Here is a 25,698-nt window from a genome sequence, read left to right as displayed (position 1 = left end):
TCCTGGTTCGGGGCTGGCAGCCATTTTGGGTTGAGGAGCTCGGAGCGGAGGCTGCCGCCTGCGAGGGGAGCGGGGAGAAGCTGCTGCGTCCGCTGCCCCGTCGGACGCCTGCATCTGCGGAGCTCCCGCTGGGGGGGTCTGGCCGCCGCCGCTCCTCAGAGCCAGCTCGTTCTCCAGAGGCCGCGGGGTCCCCACTGACATGTCCAGCATGAATCCCGAATAGTGAGTGGGGGCCGGCGCGGCGGGGGGCGCTCGCCCGGGGGGGAGGGGGAGACGCGGGGGGGGGGAGGAGGCCGCCGCCGCTGTGAGGCGGGTGGGGGCAGGCGGGTGATGGGGGGAGCGGGCCCCCCTTTGTGTCCGCCTCCCGGCAAGGGGCGGTGCGAGCCGGGGCCGGGACTGGGATGCGGGGCTGGGAGAGGTGGAGGCAGGTTGGGCTGGGGGAGGGGGGCTAGGTGTCGTAGTGAGGAGGGGGTGGGGGCCGATAGGGAGGAGGGTGGGAGTAAGGGCTGAGGGGAGGCGACATGGGGCCGAGGGGTATCTCGGGCTGTGTAAGCGCCGGGTGGCGGTGTCCTCCAGCCGGCGTGACTGGCACCGAGCACCTGATTCGCTTGCGGGCTTGGCTGCAGGTTTTTTGGTAGGAAACTTGACCTGTCTGCCTGGGAGGGGCACGGCACGGCACCGTCTCCTGTGTCTGAACAGAGAGGGTGTAGGTCACTGGGGTCTGCAAGGGGGTGGAAGGGAGGAGGGGGATCTGAGGTCACCGGCTGGGCTCACTGCAACCGGTTCGACACCAGGAGCAATTTGTGTACAGCCCTGGCAAACTCCAGTCCGTTTTGATTGGTTATTAGCAGTGATCACCTCTTCCATTCAGCCTTTCAAGTGGATTTTGCTCAGTACAAAATGTAACTGAAAAAAGGCACAACTAGGCTGAATGAAAAGAGAAAGCAATGTGACCTTTTATGTTCTCTATGGGGAGTTTGGGTTACACATGGCAGTGGTCACAGATGGGGAATGCGGAGGTTTTGTGACTTGTCATGAAAAATTAATGATATTTTCTCCACCAAACTGAGAAGCAGTTAACCAAACATGTATAGTAAACTTCATTTTTAATTTTCATTCAGGTAACCATTGTAGGAGAGGGAAGAACTTAATGTGACTTTTTTTTTTAAATCTCACTGTTGTGCTTAAGTCTCTATGAAGGCTTGTTTGGTCCCTAAAATAGTAAGTTTCCCTTGGAGAGGAAGGGGACCCAAGGATTTTTCAGTTGTTGTGAAAGTGGATCTTTCTGAGCCCTTACTGTTGGCAAGGATTTTTCAGTTGTTGTGAAAGTGGATCTTTCTGTCCACTTGCTGTTGACAATTTAACATTCAGAAGTCCAGCCTTCATTTTTAGCTGCAAGTCATGTGTGTGTCACATGGCTCTTGCAAAACACATTCTTGCTTATGTAGATTTTGCAATGCTGTGGCTGATAGTGAAATATTCCTATAGGTGAAGCCTTTGAACTGGAGGTACATGCATTTATGAATGGAAAATATTTTATACTAGTTAAAAATAGTACCACTACAATCTGAGTGACACTTGTATTTGATCACCTTAGGTTTTAAGTTTATTTTTTTAACTTTGGGGGTAGAGCTGAGTGAGGTTTCAATTTACTATTGCCAGGATGCTGCTGCTGATTGCTAAGAGTAGTGTGACTTTGCTACCTCTTAAAGTCAGGGACAATAAATCTTATTTTGCTTTCTCAATTTTCTGGTGTACAAGAGAAGGGGATCAGTGCTTATAATTAAAGGGGCTTGGTTTAAAAGAAAAATGTTAAAGCAAGCTCTGGTAAAAATCCTTTACTTTTGTTCTGGCTTTCTACTTGTGTTTCATCTTGAGATAATAAAAACTGCAATGTTTGGATATTGGAATGCAAGGGTGATTCAGATGTGGACTTAGTTTATTGGCTATTTCTGGATATTTCTTAGTAAAAATATCAGTAAATCCAGAAATGACTTTTAATACTCTAAAGATTTGCTCTTCCACAGTGAGTGACTACTACTGTATGTGGCAGTGGCTTTTGAGTTCCTTACTTGACATATGATCACGGTCTTGGTTTTTGTGCTGTTTAATTGAAAGCAGCCTTGAAATGAGACTAACTTTAGAGATCACCTGGTAAATGGTAAAAATCCTTCGAAGGCTAAATCATTGCTGGAAGAGAATTAATTTAACCCCCAAATTCAAGAGTAGATTGCTTCTGGGTTAAGTTTAATCTTGGGATTCAAGACAAACTAGGATGTTTGTCTTGTTTCTATGAAGCTGACTAGCTTTGCTCTTGTTAGGATTATTTAACAAAAGTTTTAGTGTGGTTTCAGCAAAAACACTTCTCAAACAAAGTAATGGTTAAGTATGATCAGTGAATGTAAAAATTTATGGATTATCAAAGCACTTTCACAATCATTTGACTTTCTGAAATATTCAGTAATCTGGAAAGCTACCTACAAGATCAAGTGAGCTTGAGCAAATGCTATAATGAAAGCTTGTAAGTAATACCAACTATTGGAGAAATTTAGGAACACTTGACTAAAATGTTGTAATATTTAACAAAAGTGGGGTAGCAGGTTTTTTTACTGTAGGCTCCTTACATCTCAGATGAGAAGTACCTGTGCAGACTGTTTTCAGATGAAACAAAACTTACACATAAATGTCCTCTTAATATAACTAGTTCCCAGTGACTAGGAGACCCTCTGAGAATTGCTAAATTTTACAAGTTGGCAAGTAAGCAAACAAAACAAACAGGAAAATTTCCTCGAATGAATGATCTGTGTTACTGTGAGGCTAGTGGCCAGAAACTTTCCATAATGCAAGATCTCTATGTTAAATGTTTGAGTAATGTGTTTCTTGAAGGGAATGATGTGTGTAAATATACTATTTTCATTCTTGGTTTTGTTCCGGTTGTAGTAGCAGTTGTTGACAGACCTGTATGTAACAATGTGGATGTAAACCTACCCTTTCAGAAGAATAGCATGTCTAACTAAGAGACTCAAAATGCAATGTTGCATACTTCAGTTTGAGAAACTGGAATTTAATGTTAGGAAAACTAGCTTCAGTATGGAACAAGCTTGTACGAATGTGCAATTTAGTTTAGGTAATGCTGGCTTTTTTGTACTATTCAGAGCTTGTCACTGATGAAGAGGGATGGGATGCAAGAGATCATATCCTTCCTTAGTCTTATTTTATCATAAAATTAGTTCAAGATTTAACACTTCATCCTGTCACTGGGTGTATACTCTTCTTTGGAGAATAAACTATTTCCATTGAGTTCCAAAGTGACCAAACCAATGCTACACTTAAATTAGAAAGTACCCAGTCTGTGAATGCCTGACTCAAGGAAAAGATTAAAGCACATCGCTTACAGGAAATACAGCTTTTACATCATGAGAGTTAAATGCCTTTCTGGACTTCTAAAGTGCATATTCTGGTGATTTTAACTAAGCCATGGTGAGAAATTCTTTACTTATTACTTTCCTTCTATGAAGCTTCTTGATACTCTTTAAAACTTAGACTCTTTACTTTTTTATCCTCTTATGAAAATGGTTCATCCTAAAATTTATCTTAATTTTCAAGCAAGTTCTTTCTATTACTGAATTTCAGGTCTGCACAAGCAGGTAATCTTGCAAATAGAAGAATGCTGCTTTCTCCAGTGTAGGGAAATTGTTTCAAGTGTAAATATTGTGGGTTTTCCATTACTGTTGGATTGCAATGAATAACTTTAATCAATCATGAGTTGACTCAGCTGCACTTTTTATCTTTAAATGCGATTGTCATTTCTTCAACTTGTTGTACTTCTAAACAGTGCAGCTCTTCTCTTGCTGCCTGGTAAAACTAATGGTACCAGATCTTTCAGAATACAGTATCTTTTACATTACATAAGTAAAATCAGAGCTGCTTAAGACTATAAAAGAGAACTATCCTAGTCAAAGTTTGATAGCAGAATAAAGAATCTTGAGATTTTTTGGGATTGCAGTAGGTGTCTATCCCAAAGAACCCATCTAGTCTTTCTATAACACTGGGCTACAAAAGCTAAGAAGCATTTAAAATCAGGACACAACAGATTTCCACTAGATTATCAATTTTGTTCTTACATCAGACTAGTTTATCCTTTATGTTCTGTCTGCATTAGGGTTAAAACCATGCGGTTAGCCAGTATGCCCTTAATTTATTTGGACAGGAATACTCCTGTTGTGTTGCAAAACTGATGTAGACAAACCTTCACGTCTTATACACCAGTGATCTCAACCCTTCCTTCCCAACTGTCTTGGTCTGTCAGTTTAAGTATGGAAGGACCAAAGGGCCCTACTTACACATCTTTGTGCATGTGATGGGTGAAAACAGATGGAGACTGATCAGAAGTCCATAGTCTACTTTGTTGTTCCTCAGTACCCCATTTGTTGCTACTGAAGCGCGCACAACTCTTGAATGAGCTCTTGAAAGGCATATGAGTGGGGTGCTCTGTTCCTCCATGTCCCCAAACATGTTTCCCAAGGTTCCTGCCAGCCAATCACCAGAAGATTCCTTATGGCCTGCTAGACCCCCTGATTTCTGGAACCCGGTGGCAAACTGGAAAGCTGATGGCAGATCCTGGTAAAACTTTATTCAGAGGCTTTTAATTAATCAAATATGAAAATGTATAGTACCAGTATATTAATCATTAGTTAGATATTAAATGCAGTTCTGAACCAAAACTTCCAGTGTGCTGGATTATTTTTATAGTAGAAATGTATAGTGGCTTTGAAAATGCTGTCAGAAGTTGGATAGGGAAACCTTTGAAGCAGCCTTGCAGTTTTTTTGCTATTGAGGATGCAACTGTGGTTTTTGGACACTGGGAAGGTCAGCATCTCCTTCCCCTCATCTTTTTGGCAGGGGGAGATTAGCCGTAAGGTAAGGAGGATTCAAAAGCCTTGTTCCTGTCAGCCTAGTAATCCTTTGACATGGAGCTGCCCTGCTGCACTCCACTCTGCAACTTGTAATATCCTACCATGGACAGTCACAGCAGCCTGTCTAGCTAATGTCCAGCAGTGAAATAACTAACGCTGAATCCAGGTTCACTGTTAACTCTCCATCAGAATGACTGGGAGGAGTTAGCACTTCCCAGCTGCTTCAGGATGTCTGCTGACAGCATTATATCCACTTATATTCAGTGGTTCTTTCAACCATAAGGACTAGACTTAACTTTCAAGAACACTTAAATTACAGAACACAACTATGCAGCAACTACATAAGGAGCAGTTATCTGGCTATCCGTAACTACATGAATGCATTATGTACAGGTTAAGCTACGGAGTACCACATAATCCATCGGTCCTCTTTATGTAAAGAAATTCAGTGTAGTGCTGATAAATGCAGATATTCAAGCAAGATGGTTTAGCCCAAAATCAAACAAGATCTGACAACCAAACATTTTACTCTAGTGTGCTAGGATTTCGTTGCTCATCTTCCTCCAGCATACAAGGAAGAGGCTCTTCAGGTGCCCTACCGTGCTAATTTAATATCTTATTCGAGCATGGGCAAACTGCAAATTTACATCGTACTCCAAATTCCTTCAACATGAGTCGCATCATGATAGATCAACAAATGCCATCTTTCTTTTGATAAAGTTTGGTTTGATAAATTTTCCAGGTTTGGGCACTTATCTGTAAGGAAAACCCTTGGCACTGGTAACATTCTCTCTTCCATGGTGATACTAATTCCTTCAAAATGTATTTTGGGGGGGCACAGCCTCTCTTCAATTTAAAAAAAAAAAAAAAAATCATGCCTTAAGGCTCCAGTCTACATCCCTTAAGACTTCTCCTTCTGTAGTAGATAAAAACCAACACCAGCCCTGACTCAGTTAATATAAACTAAAGAGGGAAAACATATATTATGAAATAGAAACTAGCCTGACAAAAGCGAAAGGTTAGTTTCAGGCACTACAAGATACAGGAATGCACAGATGAAGTTGCCCAAAAAACCTTTGTTCTTTCCCATTCCTGATGACTGCAGCCCCTTGTTTTTCACAAATAGAAAATAAAACACAACTTATAAAAACAGTAAACTCACCCTGCAGCTGCAGTACCGTCCCACAAGGTTGGACCTGGCTTACTACTCTGGCAGTTGAGACCTGGCACATAGGATCACAGCACCACTCAGGTTTGGCCTGGCCACCCCGTTATGGGGTGGTGGCCTGTCCAAATTTGAGAGCAGCATTATGACCTGCAAAAAGCTATTAAAATATATATATAGAATTTCATAGACCTCTATGGTTGATCATGAATGCCAGCATGTAAGATAGAGGCATTTTTAAAGGAGTTTTTGATACTGTGTGCAGTCTATCCTGGCCATCTTAACATTTGGTAACTAACATGAGGAAAGATCCTGGTGAAGGCAAGGCTGTTAGCAAGTCAAGGTAAACACTGGAGCTTAATTTACCTCTGCCTGCTAACACATTAATTTTACAGTTGCCTTGTCTTCACTTGGCTTTTAACTTGTTATATGTTAACTAACAGGTGCTAAGAAGATTAACACACACTATGGCCTTGTCTTCACTAGGAAAAAAATCTTTCAGAGTCTTAACTATAAGCTATTCTGCGCTCAAATCTTACAAAAGATTTTTTCAAGACAGTAATATCAAAATACTAGCTTGTGTGTTACTAGAAGTATCTTGCTGGCTCTGTAGAGGAAAAAACCACTGCATGGCTCAGTTTACTCTACTGGTCAGTCTAAATTAGAAATGAGCAGAACTGCTCCAGAGTTTCTCAGTTAAGCTGTTGAGTAGTCTCAAATTTCACTTGGTTACTGTTTTTTCCTCTTGGCTTACAGCAAGGCTCTTTGACTATAGGGGCATGAAGGCCTGACCCTTTATGGCCAGAGAACAAATAATGGGCCGCTAATCATGTACGTTGTCGATGTCATCCTGACTAAAACTACCTGCCTCTCTGCTCCAAATTTCTTGCTGGTAGCTGCACTTCTGTCAGCACAGCTACCTTCAGATGCCTGCCTGCCTGATTTTTTTTGCATGTTCATCTTGTTTTGATGGAGCATGAGGCAGAATTGTTGGGAAGGCTGGAAGGAAAGGCAGAGGTTCAGAGCAACAGGACTGATACAAGTAAACATTGAAACAAACTCATGGATTCATGTTTTCTCTTTAAAATATCTAAGTCCTTGTCTTGGAGTAGGAACAGAATTTAAAGGTGCAGTGACCATTTTATGGTCTGCATGCTAGCCCTAAGCAGGATACAATAGCTAATAGTCACATTTCCAGTAATCCAGTGCTTTAGATAAATCAGATTTTGCAGTTGAAACAGAACTTTCACTCTGTAAAAACCTTAATTAGAGTCTGCTTGGGTTACTTGTCTCCACTTCCAAATTGCCTGGGATTTTTATTATTTATCTCTCTATCTCTTATGTACACATGACTTGGCAGATGACATACAAAATGCTGAGAACCCTGGAACTGTAAACTTCTACTTTGCTGATCTAAAAACCTCTATTCAAAGTCTTGTCTCCCAAAATTACAAATATGGAGACTTTTGGGATCTGTTAATCAAATCTGTTTGTGCTTGGTAAATATGTCATAGAAGCTAAACCTTTAAAAGGGCAAACTACCCCTGCTCATATGTCTAAATTGGCTTTGGAATGACCAGTTTTTTATTAAATAATAGAAAAGACAGAAGCTGGATTAAGGCTTTGTATCCATCATACTTGCTAATTCCTGGCTAGTGCCAAAGTTGTTTTCTAAACAGCCAGAGACAGCAAAATTGGGGGGGATCCTAGTTTTGGGTTTTGTCTAGGGCTCTTTCCAGATGTGGGAAATGGAGGGAAATGTCTAATCTACTTTCAGGTAACTGGTGTCCAGCTGATGGGCAGTACTGAGGGAATTAATAAAGGTAGTGTCAGCCAAGCTAATGGAAAGTTGACTGTCCTTGATTTGCCTACTTGAGCAGATTCCAGATGTCATTTCTATTGTGAAACTCTTGTGGCTAAATGAATGCGTGGTCAGCTTCAAGCTGCCAGAGGCAGGAAAATAATTTACAAGGTAGTATAGCCTCTTGTATATAGTTAGAGTAATGCTTGTTTCCTCAAGCTGATGGCTATAAAGAAGGTAAGAATGCTGCTCTCCCTACCCCAGTGAGGGTAGACAACATAACTTGATACTACAGTAACTTGCTTACCTTTTTTCCTAGAATAGACTTACTGTGTTGCAGAATCAATCTAGAGTAGTTGCAGTCTTCAGTCAGCTGTAGGTAATCCTTTAATAGGCGGTTTCCATTGTAAATTGATTGACTTGTAAATATTGATGGAATCCATCTCATGTGATTCTTTGCTTGTTTCTCAGCACTGAGATTAGGGTCCCATTGTATTACACTTTACAGACACATTGTAAGCTTTTGGGAGAGGAGAGAGCTATGTAATCAGACAAAGCAGCTTCTGATTCTGGAGAACCTGTTCATGCCCTATCCTCTTAACCATGCTCGAGTGGTGGTGGTGGTGGTGGTAAGAGAATACTTTTGTTGTGCTTCATGGGGTGTCTGTTTTTTTCTCTTCTATTGATCAGGTTGGAATACTAACTTTAAAGTATAATGAGACCCAGATCTTACTAGTGTTAATAGTATTCTTACTGCTTATCCATTCAGCAGGTGAAATGGAGATTTGGGTTGGAAAACAGCCCACAAATGGTGGGAAGGTCTAGGGATACTGCAAGGAAGGAAATGCAGAGGGAAGGTAGACAGATGAGGAAAGTGGCTAGAAATAGTGATGCATCTGTTTAAACTGATGTTTGGAAGGCTGTTATGTTTAAGTGAATGCTTGGATTCTACTGAAGTTGATGGCACTTTCCCTGAATGGGCAGGAATATCTTCTGAGCAAGTGGATTGTTCAAGCACTGGTGTGAAGAGTATGACTAAGCTGAATATCCATTCAATTTATATTGCAGTATAAATACCGTCTGGTTTTTGCAAGTCATTACCTGTAGTTTAGGCTGTTATAATACATCATTGCAATATGAAGCAAACTACATGTGTATCACTTGTGGTAAGTTTTGTTATCTTAGTATGGAGCAATTTTTTTCACAAGTAGATGTTGCAGATTGTAACTTGTAGTTATGCTATTTGCTGTAGCGTTTAACTTTAGTACAAATTCCCTGACACCAGCATCAGATTTTTGTAGCGGAGAAATCTTAGTATTTTAAATAGTTGATAAAGATGTTTAAGTGTAATTGTCAAAATGTCTCATTATATTTCCCACACTGTTATATATTTGGCTACTTTTGATGAGACCGACTTACATGGAGGCACCATTTGAGACTTTTCTGGTGTCTGGAAAAGAATATTTTAAAATACTGTACACTCTGACAGATAGAAATGACCAACATACAGCTTCAGATGTACCAGAGATAAGAAATGAAGACCTATCCTGCTCATGATGCTATCAAACACTTTAGGCACTCAAATAGGTATTTGAAAATCACTGCCGAATGTGACCCAAACTATAGTTATATGCCACTGACCCTATAACTTTCAGGATTGTAGATTTAAAATGGGGAGTTTGTCAGTATAGACTGCTGTTCAGGAGAGAACAAAATGCTACTCTTCAGTACAATGCATGTGTCCTACAGTGCAAAGCACAAGTTGTGCATAAGCTTATCTTTTTAGTAGTAGTACACTGTCCTACTTGTCTTGAGTTACGATTAACTTAAATTTGGATCAATAGACTTAGACTGTTAGTATTAATGAAATAGAACCTTCATTGCTCTTTAAGGTGACGCTTTATTTAAACAAATAGAATGGTATCTTGGATCCTTTGCTGAAGGGAGAAATCTAAGAACTCAAGGCTTTAACTTTTTGTTGAATACCTAACAGCTGCCACTAACAAACAAGCTTCAGTATAGCAACATTGGCATCAGCTTGTAAGTTTTTTTTATAATGAAGTACTAAGTCAAAATACCTTTTTAAAACTTACAAACTGTAGTTAATTTGGTTTCTCAAGTTTGAATCCTTAATATTGCTGATTCCAAAAGTACAAATGCCTTACAGCAGTATTAATTCCAAATTCCATACTTGTCACTCTGGTGGCTGTGTTCTTTCACTAATAAATTGTCTGATCTGACCTAATATACTAAGCTAACAAGAGTCAGAGTAAAGAGTTCATGGTTGATTGCTTTACTGGCAAACCACAAATTTTCATGTTCCAAAAGACGTTCAATGTGACATTAACTCTAGGCTGCTCCAAAAAGTAAACTTCTCTGTCTAAACTAGAAGGCAACATGAGATGGAATAGATACTCTCCTGTCATTTTTATCAAATACTTTGTCTTCAGTAAGACACTGACAATATGATCACTTACATTTCAGTGATTGCTATAGCAAATTGAGTTGCACACTGTACTGTTAGCCTTCTTTCTGAGCTTTAAAGACAGACTTCAGCCAGTTAAACAAAAATCCATTACAATTTCTGAATGACTGTTCAGTTTTTTTTAGCAAAAAGGGTGTCATTGAGCAAACTTTAGAAGGCACAAATTCTGTTTTGGCATTGAATAGGTATATTGTACTGATCTAGGAAAGGAGATGGAATCAAACCTTTTTTACTTAGTAATTTAGAGAAGACTATCCGTTTCCAGCTTTTAATTCTTCTGCTCTGAGCAGGTATTTTGGTGTAAGGTTTGCTTGAGTTTGCCCTCAGATCTTAGGAGCAATCAGGTTAATATTAAATTCTTTACAGACTTTTTTGCTAGTCTACTCTGCCTTAGTACAGTTGGTACTAGAATAACAAAGCCATCCTTTTTGAGAATTTATTCTAGTTTGGAAACATAAGTATACTGACCATCAATAGTGATAGGATTTGTTTTAACAAGACCTTATTCTCCTTTATGCACTGACAAGTCAAATACATTACTTTCTCATGACAAAACATCACATGGGTACTGTATGTCTAAAGAACATACTTCTTCCATTTCAACATGTCAGGTTTTACTTCTGTATACATCAAGTATACTGTACAAAACTGTAAATAAACTGAATAGTAATCTTGTGAGGGAGCAAAGATACTCCTATTTCCTGGCAGTAACAGTAGCAAATTTCTATTTCTTTGAAATTATATTACACCGATATATCTGGTATGAGTAATTCATGTTCTTCAAATATCAAATTTAAATTTCAGTGGTATATAAATACTAACAGCATATCTTTCTCTTTACAGTGACTATTTATTCAAGCTACTTCTGATTGGAGACTCTGGTGTTGGGAAGTCTTGCCTTCTACTTAGGTTTGCAGTAAGTTCAGTCATGTTTTCAAAGCTATTTTGTCAATGATATAAAAAGTTGTATTCAAGCAATTGATGTAGGTGAGATCTTGCCATTTGAGGGGACTGATACTTAACTTACCAGGAGCTGTTATGCCAAGGGAAGATGAATGGTCCAAGAGGGTACTTTGCTTATTCTCCTCTTCCTATGTCTTCAGTATAGCTAATTGAATTGTTCTATCACAATGACTTATGAATGGGTAAGAACTGAATAAATCAAATTTAGCTATAATTTAAAACGAAGTAGCTGGTTGATCTGCTCTACTTTTCACTTGAGAAAACAGGTGCTCTGCCAGACACAGTTTTTGTGTTAAGGTTGCATTCACAAAGGAAACAACTGAACAATCATTAGAAATCAAGCAACTTGCCAGTAAAGGCAATAGTACCACAGCAATCTAAGGTCACATCTTCCTTTATTTGTATGGCAATACAAATTTACGCTTGGACACTTAACCTTAAAGTTACTTTTTATGTCCATGTATAGCCATCCACAAACATCACGTTAATATAAATTCTATGTTTTGATAAGACTAAGTGTTTTAAAATATGTTTTCAAGTTTGTTACTAATACCTTAAAACTTGACATAGCTGCATCTTTGTCCCTAGAAGAAAATACAGGTTTTGTATTTCTTCAGCCTTAACAGAATTTAGAACCTGTTGGGTATATAGCAGAGCTGTGAAATAGTGAATTATCCACAGGCCAAGAAAAGATGGGATGTCCACTTCTGGAGCTTCTGTGTAATTAGTCTTGTACCACATCCTTGGCAAAAGTTGGTCTTAAACCTGGTAGGAGTCTGCCTTTCTGCCTTATGACAGCTTCTGTTTTATCTACCAGTCTAGCTACAAGTTGTAGCAGATCATGCTTCACATACTCACACAGTAGGGTAAATCTTCTGGGTGTGACTGACTTGATGCCTGGAAGAGTTGGTTGAGCTGTTTGGACAATTTTCGTTGAATAGCCCTAAAATGCATGCATACTTGAGATCTTCTGATCCTCCCCCTATAGGACTCCCTTTCCTTAAGGAAAGGACACTAACTTCACTTTCATTAACACTGTGGGGGAGCAGTGCAATCGGTGTTTCTGGTATTTCTATCTGCATTAAAAAGGATAAAACACCTAGCTAGTATACACTGGCTCGGCCTCAGAATGATGGCTCAGAAATCAGGGTTTTTGGTGTATTTAGTTAGCATTAGGAAAGCTGAGACTTTCTGATGCAAAGTCTTATTTGGTATCTGGAAGACTGGGGCAGTTGCCACAATGTCCAAGGAATAGAATAGGCACAGACCACTAAAGCTAGGGCCTGTATTTCTCTACTGTATTCTTGCCTTAAGCTCATACCCACTTCATTGACTTTATGCTAGTGTCCATGCCAAAACATTTGAAGTTCAGAGCCTTTCACTGTCTAATTGAAACATGCAAAAGCCTATCCTAAGGTTTCCATGTCATTGACGAATGGATAGTTCTCCACAATTGCCTAGCTTAAGTCAATTTATGTGCATAAAGCTAGAGTTCAGGGTAGTGAGGCCAATTCAAGCAAAATACCTAATATACTGAGACACAGCAGCAAATGAAGCTAAGATGCAACAAAATCCTCTTGGAGTAATCTAAGTTCTCTTGTAAGTTTCCATTTGATATTTATCCTGGATTTTTTAACTTCTACTCTATATATAGATATAGAGAGATTTAGTCAAATGGAATCTTCTTGAGGGCAAAGATCTGACACAACATATGGATCAACGGTGTTGCTGCAAAGACTCTTTCAACTTATAAGTAAAGGGAATAATCCCACCAAACTGGAGAGCCAGATGGGAAGCCCTTTATTTTAAAGTAGCAGTCTTTTAGGAAATGTGAAATTGGTTCTCTTGCTTTACAAATGGGTGAATTGTTTAGCATTAATTTACATCTGCTTCTTTTTCAACTTGTTGGCTAAATTGTGATTCAGACCTCTTTTAAACTTTTTAATTTTTGCTTTTTGTCACCTAAATGGCTCAACACCAAGTCTCCAGATGAATTAAATGCAGTATCAAACTTTAAAAAGGGCACAAGTGACAGGACTTTTTAGTATGCCTTAACTTGAAGGAAGGGGTTGTGAGTACACTTCTGTATTGGTATGCTTTCTCCCTCCATGCATCCCTAGATCAAAAGACTGCTTGCTATCTAGCTTCATCCCTTCCCTTCCCTTGGTTACTTTGGATTTGTATTCTATAGTTGGAGTGTTGGTAATCAAGAAATAACAGTTGGGATGCAACAAATTTACAGTTTTTTGCTTGTGCCGCACTTCACCATTCCCCTTCCCATTTTCATCACTTAAGGTTGAACACATACATAAAATATTTCTGCTTTAAGAGTTCAGCTTCGGTTTCCCAAGTCACTGTCCTCCATTAACTTAATTCTTTCCACACCAGCCATCTGTAGTGCAACAGAAGATTTGGATGTCAAGTGCAGAATGTGCAGGAGAAGCTGTCTGTAGGCAAATATACCTTGAAAGGAAAAACCCTTTGGATGTGAAATGGGAAACTGGTTTGAAAGATGCTAATGTTCTTGTTAGAGTTGTGCCATTTTAACTCCTAAATTCCACAAAGCTTCATCTAGATGCATTAAATAAAACAAATCTTATTTCTGAGTACCCTGAAGTGACTCCTAAACAAGAGCTGTTAAAAACCAACTTCAGTATTCAGAAAGAGATCCTAATAGAATGGTGTTTACACTGCTTTTAGGATTCTCCATTTCTTAATTTAATGAGACTAGGAAAACTTCCAAAAGTTAATTGAGTACCTAAGTCCCATTGACTCAATGAAATATAGGCTCCCAAATCTGTCAGTTGGACTTACTTCCATTTTTGGAAATGATTTAAGTACCTGTAGGTAAAAATTTTATATGCTGGTAGTGTTGAGGGGGCCTTGTTCATGGTCCCATTGTGCTAGGCACTGTACAAAGTTCCCACCCCAAAGAACATAATGTACGTTATAATAGAATTCAGGCATTTTATGAAGTAATGTATCCGGCTTGATTGTTTCTTCACCATAGGTATCTGATATTCCTACAGGAGAGAGTTAAGATTTCATTGGTGTATGATCATAAAATTCACTTTTATCTGGTTGTAGGATGACACATACACAGAAAGTTACATCAGCACAATTGGTGTGGATTTTAAAATCAGAACTATAGAGCTAGATGGGAAAACAATCAAACTTCAAATAGTAAGTATGTCTTAATTCTGATAATACTCATAGGCTTTTAATGGTAATCCATGTAAATTCTGCTTAATGGGTGACTTTTTAGATCTGGCAAAGTGTATACTTTTTTTTATACCTAGTTTAATAATAAAAAAAAAAAAAAAGTTTCCATAAGGAAGTGTGAACTATTTTTTTGAAAACCAACTTGCATAGTATTGGCAGGTTTGTAAGCAATCATGTTGTGCTTGAGGAACTACTTTTGACTCTCAGCCTCAAGATTTCTGAGAATACCTCACCTAGCTCTTGAGAGGATTGTCCGCCTGTGCTTATTACAATGCTTGTAGAGTTTTTAGGTTGAACAATGTCTTCTGAGTTGAAAGGTTAAACACCACCATACAGTTGCCAATTGCTTAGATTATGAACAAAAATAAAGCATAAGGAAAACACTTTAGCTAAATCTAATATCAAGATGGTTAAAGAATGGTGGACACCTGCATTTAACGAATGCAGATTCGGATACAGATCTCTTAATGCCCAAAATAGCCTGACAATCTACCTTATGTTGTGAGGAACAGCTTTATAGTAATTATCTTTGCTATCTGTGCAAATGGCACTAACTTCAAACTATTGAATATAAATTGCCCAGTACATACACATTCTTTGCTGATACTCTTAAATGCAGCAACCTCAACTTTTTTAGTGTTTGTGTAACTGATCCTTAGTGTACAACTAAGCCTCATAGTGCAAGATGTGAATTGGGAGGTTCAGCTTGAACACTTGAGGAATGTAAACACTCTTAACCTGTGTAGCTAACATTCTTAATACTAAATTCTTTCTTTCAGCTAGCAAGAATGTTTGGATTAAACCTACACCTTGAGTTTGCTGAAACAGACTTGAGGATGTAGTATTAACACTTAATCTTTACAGGGTTCTTTATCTTTAGATCTCAAAGCAAAGCACTGTAAAACAGGGAAACGGACACAGGTTACCCATATTTGTAGCATGGAGTTATTACTTGGACTTGGGTACATGAAACTAAGTAGGTAGACCTCAGGACATACTGTTGCCAGTGGATGTCCACCAAAATAGAACTACCACAAGTTTGTATCTAGCAGTAGTTGACTAAATGTGCCTTTTGTGTAAAAGCCTTCTTTACTTAGCACCAAGAGCAAAAATGGCCTCTCTTTGAAGTGTGTTGGGGTTTGAAAAAGCAGCTTGCCTAGGCAAAGTAGAAACTTTGCAGAGTAGATTAAGGGAGTTGCTATCCCCTCCTCTCGGAGGGAGAGGCAAGGAGCAGAATGGCTCATATGCTACTGATTCTTCAGGAGGAGAAGGGAAGGAAAGCTATAACTCCTGGGAAGGTGCAGAGGGAGGAGGTCGAAGACCTGCATTTACTGGGTGCCTAAGGACAAGGTTAACTACTGCATAAAGACGGTGAGGGGTGGGTACAGAATTTTATTTGGCAGGGTGTAGAAGTGAAGATATACCAGTGTGAATTGTATAGGCATGGGGTACAGGTATCTTTCATCTTGTCTAATAGACTTAGTCCTTGAGTGAGGAGGTATTACACTCCAAAAGACCTGTCTTATATCCAGTGATGTGTGTAAATTACACTTCTTGATTCTGCCAAACTACAGCTTCTCCATGCTGACTTAGACTCTGCCATAATTACAGTAATCTAGCTAAGGTAAAACTATATTGCACATTGTTTAGAATTGAAGATTCTGGGTGGTCTTCAAGGACCATTTGGGGCAGATGCAGCAGCCTGTCTCAAATGTGTTTTGCCTCTGTTGGCACATAGCACATGCTTTGTACTAGCCACTCATTTGAGTAAAAATTGCAGCATTCTATCTTTAAATCCCTGAATGGCCTGCAACTGTCTGTCAGGAAACATGGTTTTTCTTCCTGTTGTTGCAACACTTACAAGCTGGTTTGGTTTTTGGTTCCTGGAATAGAGCCAGTTCTCAGTGGAAAGCTCGGACTACAAAATTTTTCTTGTCCAGTTTAGGACAAGTCAAGGATGATCAGTCTAGCAAGGTATTTAATGGCTACCATAACAATATGGTGTGGGGAGGTAAGGCTAATAAATGGTGGTAATTGAGTAATTATTTTGGATGACTTCAGCAGTCTGTAATGTAAATGCCCATAGTCTATTGGGATGAGAACCAAAAATTGGGTTTGGAATATTCCATTAGGAATATTCCAGATCTTGACATGTCTGGACTATCTATAGCATATTTTCTTTGCACTGTGGTCTGTGTTCTCGAAGTGCCAATAGGCAGGGGGTAGTGACTTTCCAAACTGAATTAATGTAAGTGCATTGATATATTACTCTGCAATAAAGGGGATATTACTACTATGATATGGGAACTCCTAATGTTGCTGATCTTAAATTTTGAAGTGGAAGTATTGCATCAGTGCTAAGCAAAAATACTTTATGGGGAAGAAACTTAAATCTAGAACCTCCTTTTCTAGTAAGAGTAGGTGTCTGCTGGAAACATTCTAGCCACTTAAGGTCAGAAGATGAAAATAAAACAATTATAGGTGGTATTTTTATAATTTTCATATGCTACCTGTACAAAGTTCTTTGTAGAAGGCTTGCTAAAGAGTTAGTGACTAATACACTTAGACAAGTGGATTTGCCACTATGAAAACTCTTGAGAGAATCAAAAGTTGAGATTAAGATCTTATCTGTATTAGTAAAACTGTTGCTGAAAAGGGGCTATCTTGCCCATGCACTGAGGGGCACAAGGGCTTACACTTCCCTTTCTCAGAGGCTGGTGCTTCCCTTTGTGCAGTTTAGGTCAGCTCTTGCCTTACTGGGGGCACAGGACTGTCTTGGTTTTGTCCCCTCCTTCTCCTGACATATATCTTCTTCTTCTCTCCCCCCGCCCCCCCCCCCTGAAACTGGGGCTACTGTGGAACAGCAGCTGCCCCAGGTAAATATGCACCCTGCATCAGGGAAGTTATGGCTATCTATGGGCAGCTGCTCTTATCAGCCTAGGTGACAAAGGGATTGTGGTGGAACAATCCCCTTATAGCCCAAGGGGTGTCTGCCATAGTTGATACAGTTAAGTCAGACGTTTTGACAGCTGTTTGTTCAGCATCATTTCAGCCAACTTATTTTGGGGTACTCTTGCAATTCGGCTGCACCTCTGCTGAAACAGTCAGCAATGGTTGTCTTGTCTAATATGGACAAGGATTTTGTGAAGTAGCTTAACATGACTGCAGCTGCCTCCAGTAGCAAGCCCTTGATCCAGTAGGATAGAAATTGGCTTTAAACTAGTTTCCACCTGCTTTCCAGCCTTGCCTGTGACTCAAAGGCATTCAGTTTTAACACTTAAGTATCTTGCATCTGGGAAACAAAAGGCTTGACAAGCCACTTTTGAGTGGACTGGTGGGACAGGAGTAGTTCTAGTTGGATGTATCTGAGATACTGCTGCAAGTGTGATCTGTGGCCTAAAAGTTGATTGCCTTTAATATTTTTTCACAACATTGTATGTCTAGTAGCTTTGAGTGATGTGCATTTCTTTTGGCTGTCCCTACTTTCAGTTTCTTAAGAGGGGAAAAGGATGCCTAGTTAGCATTGTCAGTGTAGGAGAAGGGAGTGAGGTAGACGAAAGCTTCTTATCTACTTGCAGCAGTATTGTTAAGGACTTGCAGGGATTATTCTAGTCTTGTGCTATCACAGTATCTTATATGTGGGGAGGCTGCTTCATCTCACTGAAGTTCTAAAATACGTGACAAGATTCATGCTCAGTGAACAGTTATTGTGTAGGCTGTCTTGTGATGCAGTGGTAAAATGACTGACTTGTCTTATTTGAGGGTATCTGAAGGGATGTTTCTACTCCAACTGACTGTATAATAGGGGAGCGTCAGATGTGAGGCCATCAGACTGATTTTACATCTGGTTAAAGGATTTAACTTTACTGTCTGGTACAGTTGCACCTTTGTTTAGTCTTCTAACTGTCTTAATTATTTCACTTTGTAGTGGGACACAGCAGGCCAAGAGAGATTTCGAACAATCACCTCCAGTTACTACAGAGGAGCCCATGGCATCATAGTTGTGTATGATGTTACAGACCAGGTAAGGTCTAAATGAGACACTTGTGTAGTGCTTTACACTTTGAGAAACAACTTAGAGCAATATGCATACAAAGTCAGTTTTTAGATGTGGATTTATTTGGCTCCTGAATTATGCTCCGACACCTTATGGACTATGAATTGGTATTTCTAAATGCTAAAAATAATCTGGTCACTTGCTGAATATCTTTAACTGATCAGTTTTCTCCAGACAATACCAGTATTACACAAAAATGTGTTAGACACAACTTCAAGCTTTTTAGCTTTTTCTGACTTAGGGCTGGTCTACACTAGAGTTCTTTTTGTTGTTGACAAAAGTCAGCTTTTGGTGACAAAATGGTGGTGTACACACTACAATGTGCGGGGGGCCGTCCCCCTCTCCCCCCTCCGGGCAACATAACTCCCCTGCTTTGGCATCAAAATAAAACCACCTTTTTGTGGCAAAGTTAGTGACAAAGCATCCACGTAGAAAGTGTGTGCTGTAACTGGGCTCCAGGAGCTATCCCACAATACCCACTCTGACTGTTCTGCTTCATTGTGTCGAACTCTGCTGCACTACCCTGCATTCCAGCTACACAGGCATGTGCCCCACCCCTTTCAAAGCCCCAGGAAGCTTTGAAATTGCTCACTGTGGGAAGCTCAGGCGGTACTGCCCAGCTGAGCATGCCAGCTCCTGGCAGGAAATGCAATCCTGCCTGGACTACAGGGGAGGGGGTGGATCATTCTCCTGATTCTGTGGCAAGATGAGGCTGTGGGACAACTTTGAGGGAATCAATCCTGCTTTCATATGGCAGGCAGTGCAAGCTGCTGCTGGGGAGGGGGTGGGGGGACAGACTGCTGATGCCCTGTGCAGAGTCAGGGAGGGAGGTGGGGTCTGATGTCAGGGTGACCACCTCCCCCTTGGCACTGTACAGGTCTCTGCTGAGCTGGAATGGGGAGGATGGGGGGACACCAGCTGTCAGTGCACCAGCTTCTGCCTCAGGATTGGCTGCTTCTGGCTGCTTCTGAACACCCAGTCCCCCAACAAACACCCAGTCCCCCAACACCCACTTTGTGGGCTTCTTGTTTTGTGTTCAGCAATGTCAGTTTGACTGACAGGGCAGTTGAAAAGCGGCTGTCAATCTAGTAGGATGCCCATGGACCGATGGGGCTCAGAAACCTTCATGTGATGCTGTCCCTGGCCCATGAGCCATTGTGCACCCCACATGCACTTGGACAGTGGGATAGCTACCCACAGCTCACTGCTCCCTGTGTCAGTGCAGGAGCTGGCAGTGTGAACGTGCTCCACTATGCTCCTTGTGTCAGTGAGGAACTACTACAGTAGTTTAATTACAGCAGTGGCTATATGCCGGCATAACTTGCCTATACTACAGGAATTTTTTGTTCACACAAGGCCTTTAGTTATGGCTGATTCCTCTGGTCTTCAAGTTGGCGGAGGAGTGTGGGGTGGAGATGGGAAAAACTTTCCTTTCAACAAAACTGGCAGGCAGCTGAGCCATGGACACTTCAAAATGTACTGGTAGTTGGCATCAGGAACAGGCACCAGCATGAAAGGGTTAAAACTACTTACACTTTAACTTAAACTGAAGGAAAACTTCTAATTTCCAGGTAAATGCTCCTGCTTTATTCCATATGTACTCAAGCTTCGTTTGGCGTAGTCAAACCCTACTACCGCAGTTTAACTATTGGGTGCTCCCAGGGTGGGAGCTGTCATGCTGTTGTATGTTCCTTCTGAAATGAAAGCTAGCTGAGAATCTTCAGTGATGCAGGATTTACTTCGATCTCCTAAATGAATAGGAACCTCTAACACTACAATGGCATGGCTTGTAGGTTTTTTCTTGGGAAGGACAGCTGAGGATAGACATGAGCCCAGTTAACTGAACAGTGTACTGTTCCTCAGTACTGAGTGCAAAATAGCATTCTCTGAAGCTTGCCCTAAAGGAACAACTCAAAACTCACTCGTCAATGTATTTGACTGTAGTAGTCCAGTGTTTTTGTCTGTTTTTTACAAAGGTGAATAAGCATCCTTTCATTTTGCTTACACTGGTATCTGATAGTACTTGACATATGGGCAGTTCCCCTATGTTCTGCTTTGATAGCTCAAACATGTTTCCCAGCTGCTTGGGGAGTCCAGGCTCCTGTGCAGAGCTGGGGAGCACCTGGGGAAGGAAGCGCTCATTGATCCCCAATACATGGCTAGAAGAAAGAGCCAGGAGGAAGGTTTTGTGGATGGGTGTACTAGAGGCCTCCATAAGGCTTGGGATAATACTGAAGATCTGCAGCCCCAATCTTTTTTTTTAGGGCTGAGGAAAGTGGTAGGGCCAGGCCAGAGGAACTGGCATATGCTAGTGCGGGATTGGGAAAACAAGAAAAGCCACACTGGGTCAGATCATGGTCCTTCTAGACCAGGGGTCCCCAAACTTTCAGCTGTGAGGGCCACACCACCCAGTCTTGCTTTTATGGTGAGTCAGAAGTGGCTAGGCCCATGTCATGTGGGGGAGAGGTGCAAAGAAGGGGCTGAGCTAGGAGGGGGAAGTGGCCACTTCATGGTGCTGCTTGGGGCCGGGAAGGACTCCTGGCCAGAGCGCTGGGCCTATGTCACATGGGAAGGAGCGGGGGGGGAAAGGGTGGCAGCCATATGGTTGGGGCTGGGAATGGTGTGCTGTGCCCATGAGAGAGGGGCGGGGCCGGGAGTGGGGAGCAGGCTGGTCAAAATGTGTTGGCAGGCTGGATGCGGCCCATAGCTTGGGGACCCCTGTTCTAAACCATATATGGTTTTCTGACAGTGGCCAGATGCTTCAGAGGGAATGGACAGACCAGGCCAACTTTGAGTGGTCCATTCATAGCTTCTGGCAGTCGGAGGCTCAGGGGTACTTGGAGCATGGCGTTTATTTCCCTGACCATCTTGGCTAATAGCCACTGATGGATCTATCCTCTGAGCTTATCAAATTCTTTTTTGAACCCAGTTTTACTTTTGGCCTTCACAACATCCCATGGCAACAAGTTTCACAGGTTGACTGGTATGTGAAGTATGTCCTTTCCTTCTTTCAGATACCAGAGGTCATCAGGTGACCCCCCTAGTTATTGTATTATGTGAAGGGATAAATAACACACATACCATTTATGGTTTTATAAACCTCTATCACATTCCCCCTTAATCATCTCTTTCCTATGGTGAAGAGTCCCCATCTTTTTAATCTCTCCTCATGTGAAAGCTGTTTCATACCCCTAATTTTGGTTGCCCTCTTCTGCAGTTTTCCAATTCCAATATCTTTTTTTGATGAAAGGTGACCAGAACTGCACATAGTATTCAAGATGTGGGCATACTGTGGATTTATATGGCAGCATTATATTTTGTCTTATTTTCTATCCCTTCCCTAATTGTTCCTAATATTCTGTTAGCTCTTTTGACTGCTGCTGAACATTGAGTGGATGTTTTTCAGGGAGTTATCCACAATGACTGCAAATTCTTTCTTGAGTGGTAACTGCTAATTTAAACTATCGTTTTGTATGTGTAGTTAGGATTATTTTTGCTAATGTGCATTACTTTGTACTTATTAATATTGAATTTTATCTGCCATTTTTTCACCCTGTTTAGTGAGATCTTTGTATGTCTTAGTGAAGTCCAAAGCAAACTACAATCAAGTAATTTTGTATTGCCTGCAAATTTTGCAACCTCACTGTTCACCCCTTTTCCTGATCACACATGAATACGCTGAGCAGCTCAGGTGCCAGTACAGATCCTTGTGGGGACCCTCTATTACCTGTCTGTTTTCATAACAGAGCACCTATTCTTACCCTCTTTCCTATCTTTTAACCAATTACTGACCCATGAAAGGACCTTCCATCTTAATTAAACTAAGCAGTCATGGACAAGAGCCTTTGCTGAGGAACCTTGTCAAAGGCTTTCTGAAGGTCTAAGTACACTATGTAGATTCCTACACTTGTAGACGCATGTTTCCATGCTAGCATTTTTGCTTAATAGCAAGGAGGTAAATATCTGCAAAGCATCTAAAACAGACACTCTGGATATGCACATGATGACTTTTCAATAGTGCACTTGCCAAGGCTCTTGATTTCTGAATAACATTGAATGGCATTGGTTTCTTGGAGAGGAATACTTAAAATAATCTTTTATCTTTTAGGAGTCCTTCAATAATGTAAAACAGTGGCTGCAAGAAATAGACCGTTATGCCAGTGAAAATGTTAACAAGTTGTTGGTAGGGAACAAATGTGATCTGACCACAAAGAAAGTAGTAGACTATACAACAGCAAAGGTACGTCAACTGTCTTATTCATGATCCAGTCACAAATGTGTTACCAAAACTGAACCCTTGAATGCATCCTACTTAAGTAGATAATTCATAGAACTTCTATTACTCCTCAAATGTGCTGCTGCTAGACCATGCGAATCCTGCTGTGTCTGAGGGCTACAAAGTGCATGTGCACAAATTTAGGGATTGTGCTGTGGGGACAGGATCATGTTTTGAACCAGTAGTAATTCCTGCATGTTCATACAATCCATTTGTAATTTAAAGTAATTCAGGTGAATCCTGAGCTTTCTTTTAGCAAGTATTGAGACTTACTCTTTGCTATTTCTCAATTCACAGGAATTTGCAGATTCCCTTGGAATTCCATTTTTGGAAACCAGTGCAAAGAATGCAACAAATGTAGAACAGTCTTTCATGACCATGGCTGCTGAGATTAAAAAACGAATGGGTCCTGGAGCTACAGCTGGTGGTGCAGAAAAGTCCAATGTTAAAATTCAGAGCACTCCAGTCAAGCAGTCTAGTGGAGGTTGCTGCTAAAATTTGCCTCCCCCTTTTGTCTCTCAACAATGAATTTGCAATCTGAACCCAAGTGAAAAAATTGCCTGAATTGTACTGTATGTAGCTGCACTACAACAGATTCTTACCGTCTCCACAAAGGTCAGAGATTGTAAATGGTCAATACTGACTTTTTTTTATTCCCTTGACTCAAGACAGCTGACTTCATTTTCAGAACTGTTTTAAACCTTTGTGTGCTGGTTTATAAATGTGTGTAATCCTTGTTGCTTTTCCTGATACCAGACTGTTTCCTGTGGTTGGTTAGAATATATTTTTTGTTTATATTGGCATGTTTAGATGTTGGGTTTAGTCTTCTGAAGATGAAGTTCAGCCATTTTGTATCAAACAGCACAACAGTGTCTGTCACTTTCCATGCATAAAGTTTAGTAAGATGTTATATGTAAGATCTGATTTGCTAGTTCTTTCTTGTAGAGTTATAAATGGAAAGATTACACTATCTGATTAATAGTTTCTTCATACTCTGCATATAATTTGTGGCTGCAGAATATTGTAATTTGTTGCACAATATGTAACAAACAGAAGAAATGTTTAATAAATATTGTACTTATTGGAAGTAATATCAAACTGTATGGTGATAAATATTGTCTTAATTCTTATGGCTAAGGGAAACTAAGCTTGCATTGTGCCCAAAATGTATCATGTGCAGTAATGGCACTTTAGATCCTCCAGTAGATCACCCTTCCCACAATATGTAACTAGGGCCTAAAAGACTGAGTTATAATCCTTCAGGCATATATGCTGTACTTTGAACACAATCAAAGAGACTAATGTTCATGGAAGCATAATGCATTCTGAAGGTACAGTATTTTTCCCTGTCTTAGTCTATGAACTTTAATTTATTTCTGAACTTCATTCAGAAATTCTTGTCTACTTTGCTCTGTAGTAGAGGTGGAAAACATTTTTCCTAACGTGAATGACTTAACTAACAAATCAAGGTGATGTAACTCTGCCAGTATGTCATGTCTTTTCTATATACTGTTACTTCCATATTTTAATCAAATACTGTTTTGACTTTATTTAATAAACTTAGTGCAACAATTTAGTTATCCTCCTGATGCCTTGTGCAGAATTGAATAATGAAAATGAAGTGACACTAAAACAGTCAAAGGGTCAGTAAGAAGCCACTAAAAAATTGTACCTCAAATAATGGAACTAATTGGAAAACAAACTTTGAAATACAGTAGTGGAGTCAATTAAAACCTAACGCACATGAACTGATCTTTGTACAGAAGAACTAATCAAATCATTAGTGCCTGACATCTAGTTAAAGTTACAGGAAGCTGTCTGTAACCTTTCCTATAAAGGTGTTGAGCTTTATCTAGAACTGTGATGTTCAGTTTACTTTGTAAATATAACTCATATTTAAAATGACCATGTAGACATTCCTGTGGGGGTAAAATACACCCTCATAACTGCAAAATATAACTGGTGGGATGCAAACTAAAACAAACTGGTGCAAATATGCGAAACTAATTCTGAGGCAACAGAACAAACTGTCCAGTGAACAGGCAATCATAACACTTATTTTGGTACCATGTATTAATAGTATTGTCATATGACTGAAATAAGTTGAACTTTTCCATCAGAGAAACTCAGTTGATATACTTTGTATTATAGATACATGCTTGTTAGATCAAGTCAGACTAATGTAAGGTGACTTGCTCTTTTAAAAAGCAGGAATTGTGGGTAGTTGTATATTGATCACTGTTAATGAAACCAGGAAATGGGCAGTGTTCTGAAGGAGGATGCTCATTGAAGGAAAAAAAACACTTTATAAATGAAACTGCCACACAAGTGAATGCATTTATTTCTAAATGTCAAGCTGCCTGCTCAATGCAATCCAAAACCCTATTCATATATAGTAATAAAAGTCTTGCAAAATCAACTTTGGCTACACCATTAAGTCTTATTTGGTGTTTTGCTAAGTCACTCTGCAGTAAACTTTGTATTCATGTGGTGGTGCATTTGTGCATGCTATGAAAGATCTGACTATTCTCCCTGCCCCAGAGAGCGTCAATGAGGGGTGAGGAACAGTAGAATCCACCTGTCCAAACTGTAGGAGGCTGCCATTTAAACACCAGCAGGAGGAAATAGGTCTCTTAGAAACCAAAGCTACAGCCATGCTATTCTAGTTGTGTGGCAGCCACCCACCTTAGGCTGCAAGAGAGACCATAAGCAATAGCTGTATCCTTTTAGCAGCCAGCTGCTCAAATAGCTGTAGTGGTCAACAAAAGTGTTTTTGCCTAGTGTGCTATACTGCCTCAATGCCCTCTAGTGAT

The 25,698-nt window shown here is 40.2% G+C and overlaps 1 protein-coding gene across 1 annotated transcript; it reads left to right on the top strand.

Annotated features, from left to right (window-relative positions):
• On the top strand, positions 1-25,303 carry RAB1A (RAB1A, member RAS oncogene family). The gene is made up of 6 exons (XM_067565261.1): positions 1-222; positions 11,211-11,283; positions 14,418-14,513; positions 18,481-18,576; positions 22,718-22,849; positions 23,183-25,303. Exons 1-6 carry the CDS (start codon positions 200-202, stop codon positions 23,378-23,380), a joined length of 618 nt encoding a protein of 205 aa, XP_067421362.1. The 5' UTR covers positions 1-199; the 3' UTR covers positions 23,381-25,303.
• The last annotated feature ends 395 nt before the right edge of the window (positions 25,304-25,698 follow it).

This window comes from Emydura macquarii, unplaced genomic scaffold, assembly GCF_026122565.2.
Source record: "Emydura macquarii macquarii isolate MOO-44397 ecotype Brisbane River unplaced genomic scaffold, CSIRO-AGI_Emac_v2 contig_2676, whole genome shotgun sequence".
Classification (NCBI taxonomy): domain Eukaryota; kingdom Metazoa; phylum Chordata; order Testudines; family Chelidae; genus Emydura; species Emydura macquarii.
Note: the sequence above shows the minus strand (reverse complement) of the source record. Positions and strands in the feature narration are given on the sequence as shown.